General features: G+C 37.9%; 2 protein-coding genes and 1 pseudogene across 9 annotated transcripts; all 3 read right to left on the reverse strand.

Annotated features, from left to right (window-relative positions):
* Positions 1-599: 599 nt before the first annotated feature.
* On the reverse strand, positions 600-7,723 carry LOC149113544 (uncharacterized). 8 transcript variants are annotated; one of them, XM_089288396.1, is made up of 11 exons: positions 6,925-7,723; positions 4,349-4,380; positions 4,065-4,107; positions 3,844-3,906; positions 3,692-3,754; positions 3,540-3,602; positions 3,288-3,326; positions 3,103-3,141; positions 2,944-2,988; positions 2,595-2,625; positions 600-2,475 (listed from the first exon to the last, which is right to left on the reverse strand). In XM_089288396.1, the coding sequence occupies exons 3-11, from the start codon at positions 4,105-4,107 to the stop codon at positions 2,457-2,459; spliced, it is 405 nt and encodes a 134-aa protein (XP_089144522.1). In that variant the 5' UTR covers positions 4,349-4,380; positions 6,925-7,723; the 3' UTR covers positions 600-2,456. The 8 variants fall into 8 exon arrangements, 7 of the variants coding, with proteins under 7 accessions (XP_089144522.1, XP_089144521.1, XP_089144520.1 ...); XM_089288395.1 differs by having other exon boundaries at positions 4,059-4,107; XM_089288394.1 differs by having other exon boundaries at positions 4,053-4,107.
* LOC149113545 (uncharacterized) lies at positions 4,932-6,931 on the reverse strand. The gene has a single exon (XM_089288393.1). The coding sequence runs from the start codon at positions 6,076-6,078 to the stop codon at positions 4,933-4,935; it is 1,146 nt and encodes a 381-aa protein (XP_089144519.1). The 5' UTR covers positions 6,079-6,931; the 3' UTR covers position 4,932.
* A 6,752-nt stretch (positions 7,724-14,475) lies between the features above and the next one.
* Positions 14,476-15,767, reverse strand: LOC149113546 (uncharacterized; annotated as a pseudogene).
* Between the last annotated feature and the right edge of the window lie 814 nt (positions 15,768-16,581).

Genomic DNA, 16,581 nt, shown 5'->3' on the forward strand with positions numbered 1-16,581 from the left:
ATAGCTGTTTTACAAAAAATTATAGGAATAATATCGATAGTGTGAACGATAACGCAACCCGAGAATAAACAACATTTTAGGAGTTACGTCAAGATTTTTAGAGTCATTTGTAGGGTCGTAAAGAGTTGCCTATAAATAGAATAAAACCATGAAATGATCGTGTTCTAGTATAGAAAACACTTAAGAGGCAAGAACAAATCAAAACGGAATGAGGATCGTTAAGGATGGCAAAGATTAACGAGGACTGCAAATGACGAACTTGAAAGACTACGTATACACGCTAGTTTTTTCAAGATGCGTAAATCGTGACGTAGCTCATTTAAAACAAGTCACGTCCTTAAGCTTTCGTACGTAAGTTTTCTCATTAACTGTAACGCCAACTGTAACGCTCACATCTGACACGAAAATGTAGCAGAGAATTAGCTACTGATACTAACAACAATTTAAAAAATAGGCAGTCGGAGACTGCATGTGGCTCTGCTACTGGTATTTGTTATTGAACTTTAGTCGGTAATCGAACTCACTCGAACCATTTGCTGTGGCGACGGATAAGTTAATTTGTAAATAAAAAATAATATCAACAACGTAACTACAATATGTAAGAGAAAAGTGATTGTATAATTTCAACGATTTTTCTGTTTTATTTTTGTTTTATTTTTACATTGGAGGTAACCTCTGTGGTAACAGATAGCGTGTTTGTACCAGTGACTGACCATTATGTGATGTAACTCTCATGATTATCAGAATGTGAATGACCTCATGAAAAAGTTCAAAAATAGAATAATTTTTTCTATCGTCATAGCGCTATAATGCATTAGAGTGAGAATAAAGGTTTGGCTTAACCATGGAACATAATGGTCAGCACCCTCAAACTCGCATTTACAATTGTCAAAAACATAAACCAACGTGTAACAACTAATTGTAACAGATGAAGTTAGTCTTTATGAGCTGATGCGTATCTGAACATTTGGTGGGCTGTGCTTTGTAAAAAATCACTATGAGTATTCAATATCAAAACAGTGACCTCATTTTCACCATTCAAACATATGGTCTGCCCGTACAACTTCCATAAGAATAGCTTGCGTAGCATGTGCAAAAAGAATGAGACGGAACGCGAGAGGCCGCGCGCGGTCAATTCGCCTCTTCCGCATCTACTCTCGTAGATTTTAGGGGGGAGGGATTGGGAGGCTCTATTTCCGAAAAAACCCTGACAAAGAAAATGCATCTTTGTTCGAGTTTCGATCAAGTTAATTCCTTAAACAAGCCCATAAAAAGGTTTTTCTCGTTCAATTTCCCATGAAATCTATGGGAGCGATGCATTGTGGGACAATGTGGAAGTAGTGAAAGGGGCGTCCCATTTCCCTTTTGCACTTGCTACACAGGCTAGCATTAGAACGGTATATATGGTAACGTAATAACAGTTATTACTTATCACTTTGCATTGATGTGTTCACAGTTATGCTGCTTACAAGTTTTTCTTTCTCACTGACTGTAAATTCGAAAGTTTTGTAGGCAAAAATTTCCAAAAGCTGTTCATCATCACAGTCAGTAACAGATTTGTTAGCCACTTTATGTAGAAACGTGTCCATGGTAGTATTCAATGCAGTGTAAGTGTGCATCTGACTTGAGTTATCTTTGATAATTAACTTTGTCACGGACGAGTCAAGTAATGCATTGGCAAAGACGGTGAGTTTGCATTTATTGCACTTCACTGTAGTAGTACTATCGGCGACCTGTATTTTTGTGTTACAAAGACAAATTTTGTAATGGGAAACACTGACTCCTAGAACTGAGCCAATGACGACATTACCATAGTCACACTGAGCATCATTTACAGCAACAAGCTCTTCTATTGGATGGATTGACGTGTATTTTGTGGTAGTCAGATATTTCTCATCATTAAAACTACGTACACTTATTCCTTCGATATGATAGGATTTGTCTGCCTCAAGAACAACTTTATTTTCCCAAGCTAGGAGCTTGATAGATTTAGTGCTGTCGGCGATAATGTAATCTACCTTAGTCAAAGGTTTGCCCCTAACATTTACAACTTCGGATTCTCCAATAAGCATTACTTTTGCTTTTACTGATATTGATTGAAAGTCTGAAATATCATCAATTTCACTAATGCTAAAATGCATTTGCGAAAATGCGGGGTCGTATTCATAGTCTACTATGTGGGGCGTTACTCTGGATTTCTTCCTGATGGTATACTCTTCTTCTAAAGCTCGACGTCTGCCTACAGTTTGCTGTACATTGTCGAAACTCACAGGTTGCTTTTTGTCTTGCATTTCCTTTATTTTAGGCCGCTTTTTGGGAGAGTAGCAGAGAGCTCTTACAGATTTTGTGGGCGACGTTTGAAGCTGAAAATCAAAGTAAGAAGCAGCTCCTACTGTTGATGTTCGTATGTCACTGAGCTTGTGAATAAACCCTTGAATCTGGTTTTCCTCAAGTGGCTAGTTAAATGAAGACATCCTAATGAAATAAATTGATTAAAATAAAATGTAGTGGATATATGTCATGTTTCTATGAAGATTCGTGTTGTGTTTTTTTTTCTGAAGGATTTCAAATAAAACAGTGTAAATACAACTTACTTGATGAAGTTGCTTGTCTTTACAGAGGGTCCTGAAAATGTATGCATATTTGATGTTCACTATTTAATGATCAAAATAATATACATTTTAGGAAGGTATAGGTAAAGGATTGGACTGCTTCCCAATTTATAATAATACAGCTGAATGAAAAAAAGAAAGAAAGAAAGAAAGAGAGAAAGAAAGAAAGAGAGAAAGAAAGAAAGAATGAAAGAAAGAATGAATGAATTGTTAATTTTGTAATTGTTTATTTGGAATAAACTCGCAGCTTTGTATAGACTGAATTTTTGATTAATGATAAGCTCTAGTAGTTTTGAAGTCACGAGTGTACAACTGAAGATGCTGTATTTACCTTCGCCTTTTCCTTCCACGTTTATAGTAGGCTTGTCATTATTGCCTAAAAGAAATGTTGAAAAACTATTTTGTAACTTGAAGTGCCTGTTGAATGACTTTACTGACTGAAAACTTCCCTCCATGAAAAGTTGTACATTTCAGCAATTATTGGACTTACCTTTGTCTACCAACATTTCAGTTGGCAAGTGGTGAGTGCCTAAAAAATAATAAAATAATGGTAAGATATTTATCAACTTAGGCAAAAATAATAAGTATGATTAGTTTTGTCATACTAAAGTATTGCTGAGTGAGTTGTAGAAAGAAATGGGGTGACAGCCTTCAAACAATGGTGGTTGAATTTACCTTTGTCTTCCCAACTTTCAGTCAGTGAGTCATTTGTGCCTGTAAAATAGTTTGTACATTTTTTCCTTAATTTTCGAGATAGCTGTTTTCGAGAAAACTGTTAATAATGAAGTGTTGTTCTTGTACTTTCTAATTAGTCAGAAAAATTGACATTTTCATTCAATGGTGCAATAGCTTTAAGAATCTAAGAAAGATTTTTGTCATTTTTCTTCATGCAACATTATTTTTGTTATTTGGAGTTCCAATACCTACCAGTCGAACTAGTAGAATCTTTTGAAGGTACATGTTCTTTGCTGGTAGGTGACAAATGATCACCTAGTGAAAGCAATAACAATTGATATGAAATACGATAATGATAACAATCATGATGCATCAAATTTGTTATTTGGAGTTCCAATACTTACCAGTCGAACTAGTAGAATCTTTTGAAGGTAAATGTTCTTTGCTGGTACGTGACAAATGATCACCTAATGAAAGCAATAACAATTGATATCAAATAGGATAATGATAACAATCATGAGGCATCAAATTTGTTATTTGGAGTTCCAATACTTACCAGTCGAACTAGTAGAATCTTTTGAAGGAACATGTAATTTGCTGGTAGATGACAAATGATCACCTAATGAAAGAAATAACAATTGATATCAAAGAGGATAATAATGACAATCATCCATTATAAATTGTCAGTGATATATTTTGTATATCAACTGTTACATTTTCTGTAAAAGTGTGAGGCTAGAAAACCTTACTGTTGTATGAAAATACCTTTACCCATACTTTTTCTTTGATTAGTTTTCTTTGACTGTCCTTTTGTAGACATCTGGATGGAAATTAAAACAAAGTACAATAAATGAGATGATCTCAACTCTCGTTGGCCTTAGGAAACATCTACTCTAGAAAGCAAGTATAGTAGAACTTATCGGTACATTATCCATCATTTTATAACATTAGTGTTAGCTACAGTGGCAGTGTGGCTAGCTATAATGAAAGAGTTGACATAAGACGAGTCTGAAATTGTTATGCATGAGTAAAAAGATAAATAAAGGATAATATTTACTTACAGTTCTTCAATTACTTGTTGACTGGCACAGACCTGCAGGAAGAGCAAAATGGTTAATACAGAGAAATATGAAAGATTTGAATGGGACGAAGAAGCATTCAATATCATAACCTTACCTATTGCCTGCATTGGGCTAGGACTATGGAATATTTATGATAAATTTGGTACATTCTGAGAGGTGCAGATTTTGCCAAAACCCAAATACAGGACTCACTTAAATGCTGTGTCTTGCACTAAAATGCCTATCCTCATGGCTGTATATTAAAAATGTTTTCATGATGACCAACAAAATTTTAATAATAGCGTAGACAGTTGCTCACAGTTCTGACTGTCAATCCTTATAAACACGAATTTCATCACATTTATTTCACAACACTTAATTTTCATGATTTTCTTCGATTTGCAAAATTAAAGTGTCATGAAAATTCCATGTAATATGGTAATAAGTTCCATTTATGAGACCATTAAACAAGTTTTTGTTAGTACAATATTGATCATGTAAATGTTATTAGCTATTTTTATCAGAGTGTTTCCTTAATTTTCTTAAGATAAAGGGTCATTATATTGCCCAATCTAGGAAAAATGTTAGGAAAAATTGTCAAGCAATGCATAGATTGCTCTATGGTCTGTAAAATATGTTTCTAAAATACCAACTCTAACTTGTGTTTCTGGCAAGTTGGTATATATGTGATCTATGCAAGTCTTATTGTCTGTTGTATACGATGACATTAGTTGTTTATACTGATGTTCCCTGATGAAAAAATTGTACAAAGCTTCTCTTTCTGAGTGGTTAAACCAGTTGACATTGAAATCACCCATAAATATTTTAAAATTGGTTAAACGCATTGCTAGAACTTCTGATAAAGCTGTCAATAGTTGCCTGATTGAAACTTGAGGAGACCGATGAATGGCTATATAGGTAACATGGGGAACAACCATTAATCGTATTACTGTTATTTCTACTCCATTCGTACTGCAGCAATATGGATATCCTGGATAATATTCAATCCGACTATAAACTGCTGTACCACCAAATGGTCTAACATTTCCAACTGAAGGAGCATCATTTCTAAATAAACTATACTGACCAATGTCATATATGCTGTTACTATCACTCACAGAAAACCGAGATTCTGAAAACAAGGTCACATCTGTACTTGAGTAGTTAAGGTCTCCTCGTATATCTCCAATGTGTTCGTGTAAGGAACGTGCATTGAGATAACATAACTTAATGCAAGAATCAGGTGAATTATAGATAGGTGAAATGCAGATATCTAATTTACCTTCAGTTCTCAAACGCTCCATTTCCTTCTCTACATCTTGACTAACTTTTATCTTGCCTTCACATAAATCAGTGATATGCAAGCCCTCTAAAGTTGTTACTCGGCTTATAGCAACATAATGTATGTGTGGGATAGCTCTTTGAGTTTCAAAATTCACAACAATTCTAGCTTCAGTATCACCTTGAGCTCTATGAATTGTCCTTGCCACAGCTGGTCTAAGTGGAAATTGCTTTCTTACAACTTGGACACTTCTGGTTCTACTAACTTTAAATTCAGCAGTTACTGGTTTTATTGGAGTCCATGTAGGTTCAATGCCAGTGACATACAGTTGCCTGTTTTCATGTCTAGTTTTTTCACCAACATCAGTATTGTCAAACTTTACCCATATTATACCAGATGGCTGAAGTATTATAACTCTAGAGCTGGAGAAAGTTTTGCTGAAATCCATGTCCTAATGTTAGCACCAACTGGTAAGGCTGCATATAACATTAAGGGAAATACCATTCACAGTGCACTAGCAATACCAGCTTGTCAATCATTGAAAACCTATAGGCATCTTGACTCTAGTAGACTCAATTCTCTAAGATGTCGCATTGGAATCGAAGTGTCAAACTTATTTTCATAGATGAAATATCAATGGTTGGAAACACAATGTTTAAGAGGCGCCCTCTGTAAATTTTGACTATGGCCATTTGGACCAGAAAAAATTAAATTTCTCAAACTTTCTCAGATGAATGGTCTAGATAAGTGATTCACAAAAATATAGCTTTCAGTTCAATTCGATTCGTATTTTTGCGCTGGGGCCACCATCTTGGTTTTGCCCCTCTGAGAGGGCTTTCAGCGGCCATTTTAGGGCACATTTTTAACAATTTGCCATACAAAGAAAACGATATAAATCTGGGTAAAAACCCTTTATTCGAGACAAGCAAATGTTTCTTGTTACATTGAGAGGCTGTTTTGGCAATTTGATCATCACCTGATTTTTTTGCAGAATTTTAAATTTCTTCCCTTTCGGACTACTCATGAAGCGCCATAAAAAAGGCGAAGTTTAAAGGAAAATATCGCCAAAAGTACATCACTTGAGATCCCAAAACTACCCTCCACTTAAAGAGCAATGTCTCACCTGTAAAAACATGCAATAAAATTTTGGGGCAGTTAAAACTGTAAAATGTTAGAAGAAGAAGTTTAAGCTGTGCTTTTGTCAACAAAGACCGCCGTCCTAATTAGCATGATAACGTGAAAATAATGTTGCACAGAGAAAATAATGATATATTCCACTTACCATTCCACTTACCTCACAACATGTCGACAACTGGATGTTTCACGATGCCTCATGTTATATTTCCAGTATGTTTCAGCCACATTTTTGGTGATTGGTGTACGAAATCACTCTCAGACATCGCCACAGTTAAGCAGATTTCAGCTCTCCGAAGCCCGCTTCATAACATCTATCAATATTATTTGTCTTTCGCCTCATAAGCCGCCGTTGACAAGAAGTTTAACAATTTGCTGAGATCCTAACTGACCCAGAAGTCTGTTAGCAGCCTTTAAAATCCTCCTCTTAATCGAGGATTCTCATCAAGAACTCGTTTAAGCTCAGTTCTGTTTTGATCTGTTGTGCACCCGCCATTATTCCACAGATTGCGTTACATTTGACAAATGCACATTCCAACGGGTAGGGGTAGGGTGGGTAGGAAGTGCAAATGCAACCGACATTACAGCCATTTTACACATTTCTGTGGCTAAACTAGTAACTGGCCTTGCCAGAATGATTTGAACATTGTTGAAACATTGTTGAAACATACGAAACGTCAAGTAAATGAACTTTGTTTTTTAACATGTGTTTTTTTTTTGTCATGTTTATCACCGCAGTTTGCGTGTTATTTCTTATCAAGCTATGATGGCCAAAGAAAAAGAGTATTTACGACATGATTTGAACATGAGCTTCTGCTTGCAGGCATTTTCTAGGTTATTTTTGCAGGGTACGTGGGGGGAGGGGTGGTCGTGTATTAAAAAAAAAAAAGAAAAAAAGACAACGATAGACAGTATCAGGTCAAAAGATTATGATCTGTGTATCTTGATCAGCTTTATCAGTTCATCAGCGAGGCCTTATTAGGGGTTTTCAGGATACTGGATATTTGGGTAAAAAGTTAATAGGATGCAAGAAATTTAGGGGAAATATTAATGGGGTAGAGTATGTTTAGATCAGATAAAACAGGACATTGATTGATTTAACAGGATACAAGATATTTGGGACAAAAATTAATAGGATAAGGGATACACCGACACCACCACCCCCCCCCCCCCCGCCCTTCTAACTATGAGGCCTCAACAATGGCCTGCTATTTAGGATAAAATAAAAGTATGTCAACTGTTATAAGCATTTATTCTGGACTCTTAGTACTTATATCACGGTGGAATATGAAAGTTTTGTATCGGATTTTAGGGGTTTTGAGGTTAGGCAACGCAGCTCCTTGTTAGTAATTTCGAAGCCCACGCTTGTTACACTGAATAGATAGATAAAGACGGGGCTGGAGAACAAACAGAGAATTAAATGTGTCCCAAATTCTGTACCGTTTAACACGAATTTCTTACATGACAACCTTTGTGTCTGCAAATTAAGGAGATCAAGGCGCAACATTCCACACTATATTTGTAAAGAACTATCCTAATCTCATTGACAGCCATTAGTTTTTGACGAGAATTTTCATTTATTACAAATAGAATACGGATAGAACTCCAATAAAAAGCCTCTTACTTGTTTTTTTTTTTTTGTGTGTTGTTGTTCTTTAGCATTATACTTGTGTCTTTCGCTGCCCCAAATGCCATCAAATGCTGCGAAAGGCAACAGACTGACAAGTAGTGCGCAAGAAGTAGTGATAAGCGGCGTTTTATTGGATCTCCTTTTTCTAAGCGGTTCCGCTTTTGCCTCAGATAAGGAAATGCTCAGAAAAGTACTGAAGAGCAATTTACAGCATGGTTCATGTTGACTTGTTCCTGAAAGAGAAACCCTATTTGACAAGGCTAAAATATGATATAGCGACAATTGTGGTGTTCACCCTGTCCTAGCAAATTCTACTCTTCCAGCCCCTGTTGAAGAAATTAAACCTAAAGGCTGGGCCCTGAAAGTGACGAAAAAGGCCACTCGTTTCAATGAAAAACAGAAAAAAACTACCTTGAAGAAAAGTTTTTCTCGGGTCAGGAGACGGCCATAAAAGTCGAAGCAATTACTGTAGCACAAAAGATGAGGCGCTCAAAAGATCAGGCCAGAATTAGGCGGTTCACCTGTGATGAGTTCCTGACTCCTTGCCACGTTTAATCCTTCCTCTCGAGAATGGCTTCAAAGCTCACAAACAGACAGGAGAAAGTCCTCCAAGAAGACACACCAGCCGCTGAGAATCAAACTGCAGATATTTTTGACAATTGTCAGTTAACTCATCCAATTGCTCATGACTCATTCAACTTGTGTGCCTCAAACGCATCTATAATATCTTTGAAAAGCTAAGCGTCAGGATTAGTGCTTCGCTTGATAGATGCGGGTATTTTAAAGCGCCCTGCATAGGGTTGAAAACTAGTCTTGTGCAGACATGAAGCTGTGCTCCATCACAGAACTGAACGACATTAGCGGCTGTGGGGTGCCTCAGGCTAATAACGAATTGTGCTTACAAAATACAGACGTGTTTCTGCCAGATTAAGAAAACGTGGAAAAAGTAGATCTTAGCCAGGGTTATTAGAATCCACAAAGAAAACTGGGGTAGTCATTAATTTTTCCGAGATAATTAGCTACTGTTGACGGTAGCATTTTTCTGAAAAAAAGGTAAAGATATTTCTTCACAGATTCTCCTAAGGTTCGCCTTTACATGCAGAAAACTAAACATATTAAAAAACCTCTTTAAACTACGTGGTAAGTGGTAACATAAAAACCACTTTTAATATGTATTTAATAACAGAATCGTCGCAACAGCGCTTTGAGCGTCCCTGGACAGCACTCCTCTGGCTTAGCCAAAGTACAGTCTACATAACTTTTCCTCACAGCCAAAAACTACTGCATTGTTGAATAGGCTTGCCACTTCCAATTCATACCATAAAATGTAGCTGTAATCACCCCTTTTTCAAAAAGTTAAATGAGTTGTTTCATCCTTTCGAAAACTTTGTCGGTTTCCGTTACATTTTTTCCCGTTACTTCCCAAGTATGTTAAACATTGACGTCTCTCGCAGTTGGTTTGCGCGCGCATTATGCCATCTACAGTTGAATTTTAGTATGATTTTTTCTACGGATACGATAAAAGCTAGTTTTTCAGCTAGAAGCCGTTCACAGTTAGTGCTTAGCGATATGCTGCTTTTCTGGTAATCCCGGTTTTAGTACAGGCTCGTAATTTTAGTGCGAAATTTGTTTCGGCCACAAGTCGCAGGCCTGGTCATTCTTGTCCCCAGAATCCACGATCCGTCTGGCCCGCGGCAGGAATCGAGAGCTCTGGCCTGACCCGCCCGATTTTCTGAGCATACGCAGAGTATTCGTTTCGTATTCTCAGCCAATCAGATTTGCCAGATTTGATGGGAAGTCCGTGAATTGCTGACTTCCGGTGTTGGACCAGCCCAGAGCTCTCGATCCCTGCAGCAGGCCAGAAGGATCGTGGGCTCTGGGGACGAGAATGCACGCTTGGTAGGGTAGTTAATTACGTCACTAGTTCCAACCCAAGCGCGCGCCTGGCGTTTAAACCATGCCTTACGTAATGCACAGACCGTGTGCCCACAAAAAAGAAGGCACCGTCCTTAACTGCCCTTCAGTAATTTTCTAAGCATTTTCTTTTCTGATGCAAAAGTGAAACGGCTAAGAAAATGTAAGGAGTTTCAATAAAACGTCGCTTAGCATTACTTCCTGCGCACTATTCGTCAGTCTGCTGTCTTTTGCAAAATTTGATGGCACTTCCGGCAGCGAAAGACACAACTGTCCCGCTTTATCTGATCTAAACATGCTCTACCCCATTAATTTTCCCCTAAATTTCTTGCATGCTATTAATTTTTCACCCAAATATCCAGTATCCTGAAAACCCCTAATAGGGCCTTGCTGATCAAGATACACAGATCATAATCTCTTGACCTGCTACTGTCTATCGTTTTCTTTTTTTCTTTATTTTTTTAATACATGACCCCCCCCCCCCCTCCCCACCCCCACCTACCCTGCAAAAATAAACTAGGAAAAGCCTGCAAGCAGAAGCTCATGTTCAAATCATTCTGGGAAAGTCAGTTACTAGTTTAGCCACAGAAATGCGTAAAATGGCTTTAATGTCGGTTGCATTTGCACTTCCTACCCACCCTACCCCTACCCGTTGGAATGTGCATTTGTCAAATGTAACGCAATCTGTGGAATAATGGCGGGTGCACAACAGATCAAAACAGAACTGAGCTTAAACGAGTTCTTGATGAGAATCCTCGATTAAGAGGAGGATTTTAAAGGCTGTTAACAGACTTCTGGGTCAGTTAGGATCTCAGCAAATTGTTAAACTTCTTTTCAACGGTGGCTTATGAGATGAAAGATAAATAATATTGATAGATGTTATGAAGCGGGCTTCGGAGAGTTGAAATCTGCTTAACCGTGGCGATGTCTGAGAGTGATTTCGTACACTAATCACCAAAAATGTGGCTGAAACATACTGGAAATATAACATGAGGCATCGTGGAACATCCAGTTGTCGACATGTCGCGAGGTAAGTGGAATATATCATTATTTTCTCTGTGCAACATTATTTTCACGTTATCATGCTAATTAGGACGGCGGTCTTTGTTGACAAAAGCACAGCTTAAACTTCTTCTTCTAACATTTTACAGTTTTAACTGCCCCAAAATTTTATTGCATGTTTTTACAGGTGAGACATTGCTCTTTAAGTGGAGGGTAGTTTTGGGATCTCAAGTGATGTACTTTTGGCGATATTTTCCTTTAAACTTCGCCTTTTTTATGGCGCTTCATGAGTAGTCCGAAAGGGAAGAAATTTAAAATTCTGCAAAAAAATCAGGTGATGATCAAATTGCCAAAACAGCCTCTCAATGTAACAAGAAACATTTGCTTGTCTCGAATAAAGGGTTTTTACCCAGATTTATATCGTTTTCTTTGTATGGCAAATTGTTAAAAATGTGCCCTAAAATGGCCGCTGAAAGCCCTCTCAGAGGGGCAAAACCAAGATGGTGGCCCCAGCGCAAAAATACGAATCGAATTGAACTGAAAGCTATATTTTTGTGAATCACTTATCTAGACCATTCATCTGAGAAAGTTTGAGAAATTTAATTTTTTCTGGTCCAAATGGCCATAGTCAAAATTTACAGAGGGCGCCTCTTAAACATTGTGTTTCCAACCATTGATATTTCATCTATGAAAATAAGTTTGACACTTTGATTCCAATGCGACATCTTAGAGAATTGAGTCTACTAGAGTCAAGATGCCTATAGGTTTTCAATGATTGACAAGCTGGTATTGCTAGTGCACTGTGAATGGTATTTCCCTTAATGTTATATGCAGCCTTACCAGTTGGTGCTAACATTAGGACATGGATTTCAGCAAAACTTTCTCCAGCTCTAGAGTTATAATACTTCAAAGCTGCTTGATACAAAGCTTTAGTGACATGTGATTTTCCTACACCAGCTCCTCCGGAGAGAAAGCAGTAAAATGGATCTTGTGATATTTTGATCATATGTAAAACATGATAAAAAAATTCCTTCTGTTCTTTGTTCAATGTTTGAACCACGAGGCGGTATTCGTCATCTGGTACTTCATTTAATATTAAAGGCTCAGTATTATCAGCTGATGGTATTCCTATGTCATCAGAAAGATTGTAATTCTCATTGAAGTCAGCATGTAAGTCCTGGCTGCCTTCACCTAAGTCTTGTTGCTCAATATCTTGATTACAAGGTGCTATGGAGTCATAAGATTCTTCCAGTACATTCATATCTAGTTGTATTTGATTAAAGTCTTCATTGCACACAGCATATTGTTTCATTTGTTCATCAATAGATTTAGACATTGCTCTATACCGCTCTCGGAAAGTAGAATAAGTGCCAATAAGGTCTGTTTCCTCATTCCTCCATGATGTAAATAGCATCAAAATCTCACAGTAGTGCTTTTCAGGTTCAGCTTCCTTGTTAAACCACACACTTCTAATAATTCTAGCTTTGTTTCTTTTTTTAGCTTTGCTAAATTCCTTTTCATCACCTTCATTATCATCGTTATGAAAATGGTCAACAAAACGTTCTGATGGAAAACCATCAGTATCCATTTCATAGGACAACTTTACATATGGCTTCCCTGTTCTATCATACCAGGCAGCCCAGTCCGCAAGAGTAACATTTTCCAGTTTGGCTGGCCGTTTACAGTATCACTTAAGCAATCCACTGGTGTAAATTTCCTGGCAATCATCATCCATTTCCTTTATATCATTCAGGGGCTTAAGAAGTTCAACTCTCTCTTCGGGAGGTGAAGTGTTTATAAATATAATCTGCCTAGATGACCTCATGGGTAATTGCAGTGTAATATATACAGCTTCTTGGGCACTGATTTCAACATTATTTACAAATCTACTGCCAATATCCCTTACTTGTTGTTTAATAGAAGTATTCCCTTTTCTGGCCTCAGTGCATGCTTCACGTAACAAATCACTCATCCCCTTCTGGGCCTTTGAAATGTAATTTACTATATAAACAGCACATGCATACACATCAAGCACATACTGAATATCCATGTTAGCTCTCCATGCTCTAAGACAGGCAGGATTATAGTTATTAATTCTCAGCTCATTAGGATTTCTCTTTAAGAAAATTGTGGCAGTGTCAAGTGATGAACTTACTGCAAGTAGATAGTTCTCTTCTGTAACATTGAGATTCAAAAGTAGTTGATCAAATGAAATGTCTCCGCCTTCCTTCATATCATCAAGATGATTTTTTATTGATTTCCACATATCTTTGTACACTTTTATTTCATTTTGGGGCATGTCAGCATCCAGAGGATAAAGAATCTTTGTTTGCCTCATAAGAGGCTGTGGAAAGTTAAACCTACACTCACTTTTAGTATTCTTACGACAAGTGTGAGAATGGCGGTGCACTTGTCTGTTGACCAGATTAAGCAATTTAGGATTGTCTGTGGGTTTTTCACAAGTTATTATCTCATCCAGAAACGCAATCACCTCTGAGTCATTCTGCACTTTGAATTCTGGTGCATTTTCAATCCATATCAACATGTGGATGAGGTGAGCCACGCTGTTGGTACTCAACTCTATAAAACCAATCTGATATTTTGTGTAATGGCTCTACAGAACTTAAAAGGAAGTTGTTCAAAAACTGATTAACTTGATAATCAAAATGTCTTGCACATGTGATAGGATCACTCTGAATAAGCCTACATCTATCCTCCCAGTTTAGGTTTTCAAGTTCACTGTCACTATATATCTTGTGGTCTACAAGTTGACCAAGAATAGGCCCTTTGCAGCTGGGGTCACGTGACCAAATTTTTCCTAAAAAATTTTTGTATTATGGGCTATAACTTAAAGAATGTCAGAAATGGAAAGAGCACATCGAAAATACCAAAGAGGCCAAGTTTGAGGCCCCAGGAAAAAACGAGTAAGTTTATACCATAGTTTGAATTTTCGGAAAATTTAGAGGATTCGTTTGGAAAATGTTGCTGGAGAGCAAGGTCTTGCTCTCCAGCAACATTTTCCCATACGAATCTTCTTATTCTTTCAAAAACTCAGACCATCATAAAATCTCATTCTCTGATGATGGGGGCCTCAAACTTGGCCATTTTGATATTTTTGACATGCTTTTTCCATTTCTGGCATTCGTTAAGTTATAGCCCATAATTTTATGAAAAGTAGGTCACGTGATGGCTTAGCAACAAAGGGCCTATTCTGAGAAGATGATACCATTGGGTTTCAGCAGTTGAAAAACTACAAAATAATGTAGCTGGTCCTAATTGCCTTATCATTGCAAACAGATCTTTCTTGGCTTTCTCAAAATACGGAGGAGACCCTCGTAATGCACTTAGGAATTTAAACCCTTCATCATAACGCATTAACCTCTCTATTGCCCCTTCTTGCTTTAAATGATGTGCAGTCAGGTTTCTGTTATTTGCCTTACACTTTCGTACAGCAATATTCGATTTACCTAGAAGAATTTTCATTTGTAACTTTTTTGTTTTATAAAATACATTTTCAACACACATGGCAGCTCTTCTATCTGACCTACGAAGTTCTGATTTGCAGACATCACTGTAGTGTACAAATTTACTTTGCTGTCATGGCTGACCAAGAAATATGCCTGGGTATGCTAATTCCTCTGAATGCTTATCCTTAAATATACTTAAAGGTATGTTTCCTTCAGCAGGTGCAACATTGAAGATACGTGATTGCTCATTATCTTGTAGGAAGTCAGTTGCTGTTAGCATGGTATCAGTAACACCTGCTGGGGATTCTGCTTCATCTTCACTCCAATTGTCTTCGTCATCATCACTTAATATGCAATCATTAGTCATGCTACTACTAGTAGCTCCATTGCTGCATTCAGGTCTTAAGGGTAGTGGTTGTTCACAAGAATCTTTATCTTGTGCAAGTTCTGTATCATATTCGCTAGCCCAGGCTGGATTTAATACTATACCTTCATCTTTATAAAGATTACTATTCAAAATCAGCCAATTAATAGCTTCAAGAACCTTATGTGGTCTTACATTTAAAGACAACACGCAAGCTTCACGCAAGCTTCGAGCCAACTAACGTTCAAATATAACTACATCTGCCTGTTCATTACAATTTAAATTTGTCGTAAATTAGGCGCTTATGTGGGTTTTCAAATGACCTCTTGTTATTCTCTGTAATTAACATGTCATTGCGTCAAATTCGGGATTCTTATTTTACTTGCGGATCTCTGAAAGGCCGCCACGCTGCCGAATGCGAAGACAGTGGATGACCCGCGTTCAAAGACAGTTATGTTTTATGTCACTTGTCCTCGAAATCGCATTGATATGACAGCTCGCGCACAAACTGAGAAGATATGAGTAGACTATGAAGGCTTGAAATTCTATTTAAGAATGTCTATGGCCTGACCAATTGGGGACGTAGCTTGTGATACTACCGATTCGATTTTTTCGCCAGGCCCCATTTCATGCCTTGTTTATCACAGTGCCAATCAGACTCTGCTATAACAAGAACGTGCTGAGCACATGATCAGGGGGCACAGCCAGTAGAAAATGAAATCAGGTCAGGTGGCGCTACTTTGGCTGCCGGCTCTGGTGTTTCAGAAAGGAATCTTCAGCGCCATGGTCGCTGGGCTTCAGTCACAGCGAAGAACATTTATGTTAAGGATTCTCTTGCCAGTAGGCTGGAAGTCTCTAAGGCTCTGTCTCTGTAAGCTCAAGCCCTACCTTTCGCTTTCTATCTTGGGCCTGGCTGACCAACGCGCCCATGCCTCAACCTTTGAGTGTGTTCGGTTGTGTAGTGAAGGCAAAATATGTAATTTGTGATAATCGTTATTGACATAAATTAATATTTTGCCAACACGGAACGGAGAACTGGGTGGGAGAGTAGTACGCAAAGGCTCATGAGTAGTACGTTTGTAAAAAGAGACGGTTGAGAAACTTGTGACATTCTACGGTCAGCCTTGCTACTAGCACTTTCCCATAAGGTTTATTTTTATTGTGTAATTAGCGTCACATGATTTGTTTTTTCATTCTGTTGTTCATAGGTCAACCTTAAAACCCCAAAGGTGGCGCCACTGCATTCGGTCGGGGGTACACAGTCCCTATTTTTCCTAACAAGAGGTTTTCGGGGTTTACGTGTCCGGCTTTGGCGCATGTAGGACGTTACTTGATGTATCTCTTATCCACTTCGTTGTAAGCTTATTGTCGCAAATAAAACATACTTTGGGCCTGACTGACCAACACGCCCATGCCTCAACCTTAGAGTGAGTTCGGTTG

Source organism: Orbicella faveolata, unplaced genomic scaffold, assembly GCF_042242905.1.
Source record: "Orbicella faveolata isolate gen_17 unplaced genomic scaffold, um_ofav_v1 contig_15, whole genome shotgun sequence".
Lineage (NCBI taxonomy): Eukaryota > Metazoa > Cnidaria > Anthozoa > Scleractinia > Merulinidae > Orbicella > Orbicella faveolata.

Excerpts from the sequence above, each read along its gene's own strand:
- LOC149113544 (XM_089288394.1), bottom strand. The coding sequence starts at position 4,107 with ATGTCTACAAAAGGACAGTCAAAGAAAACTAATCAAAGAAAAAGTATG. Across the intron at positions 3,907-4,052 it reads AAGAAAAAGTATGGGTAAAG|GTGATCATTTGTCATCTACC; the intron begins GTATTTTCATAC and ends TTCTTTCATTAG. Across the intron at positions 3,603-3,691 it reads AGATTCTACTAGTTCGACTG|GTGATCATTTGTCACCTACC; the intron begins GTAAGTATTGGA and ends TGCTTTCACTAG.
- LOC149113545 (XM_089288393.1), bottom strand. The coding sequence starts at position 6,078 with ATGGATTTCAGCAAAACTTTCTCCAGCTCTAGAGTTATAATACTTCAG.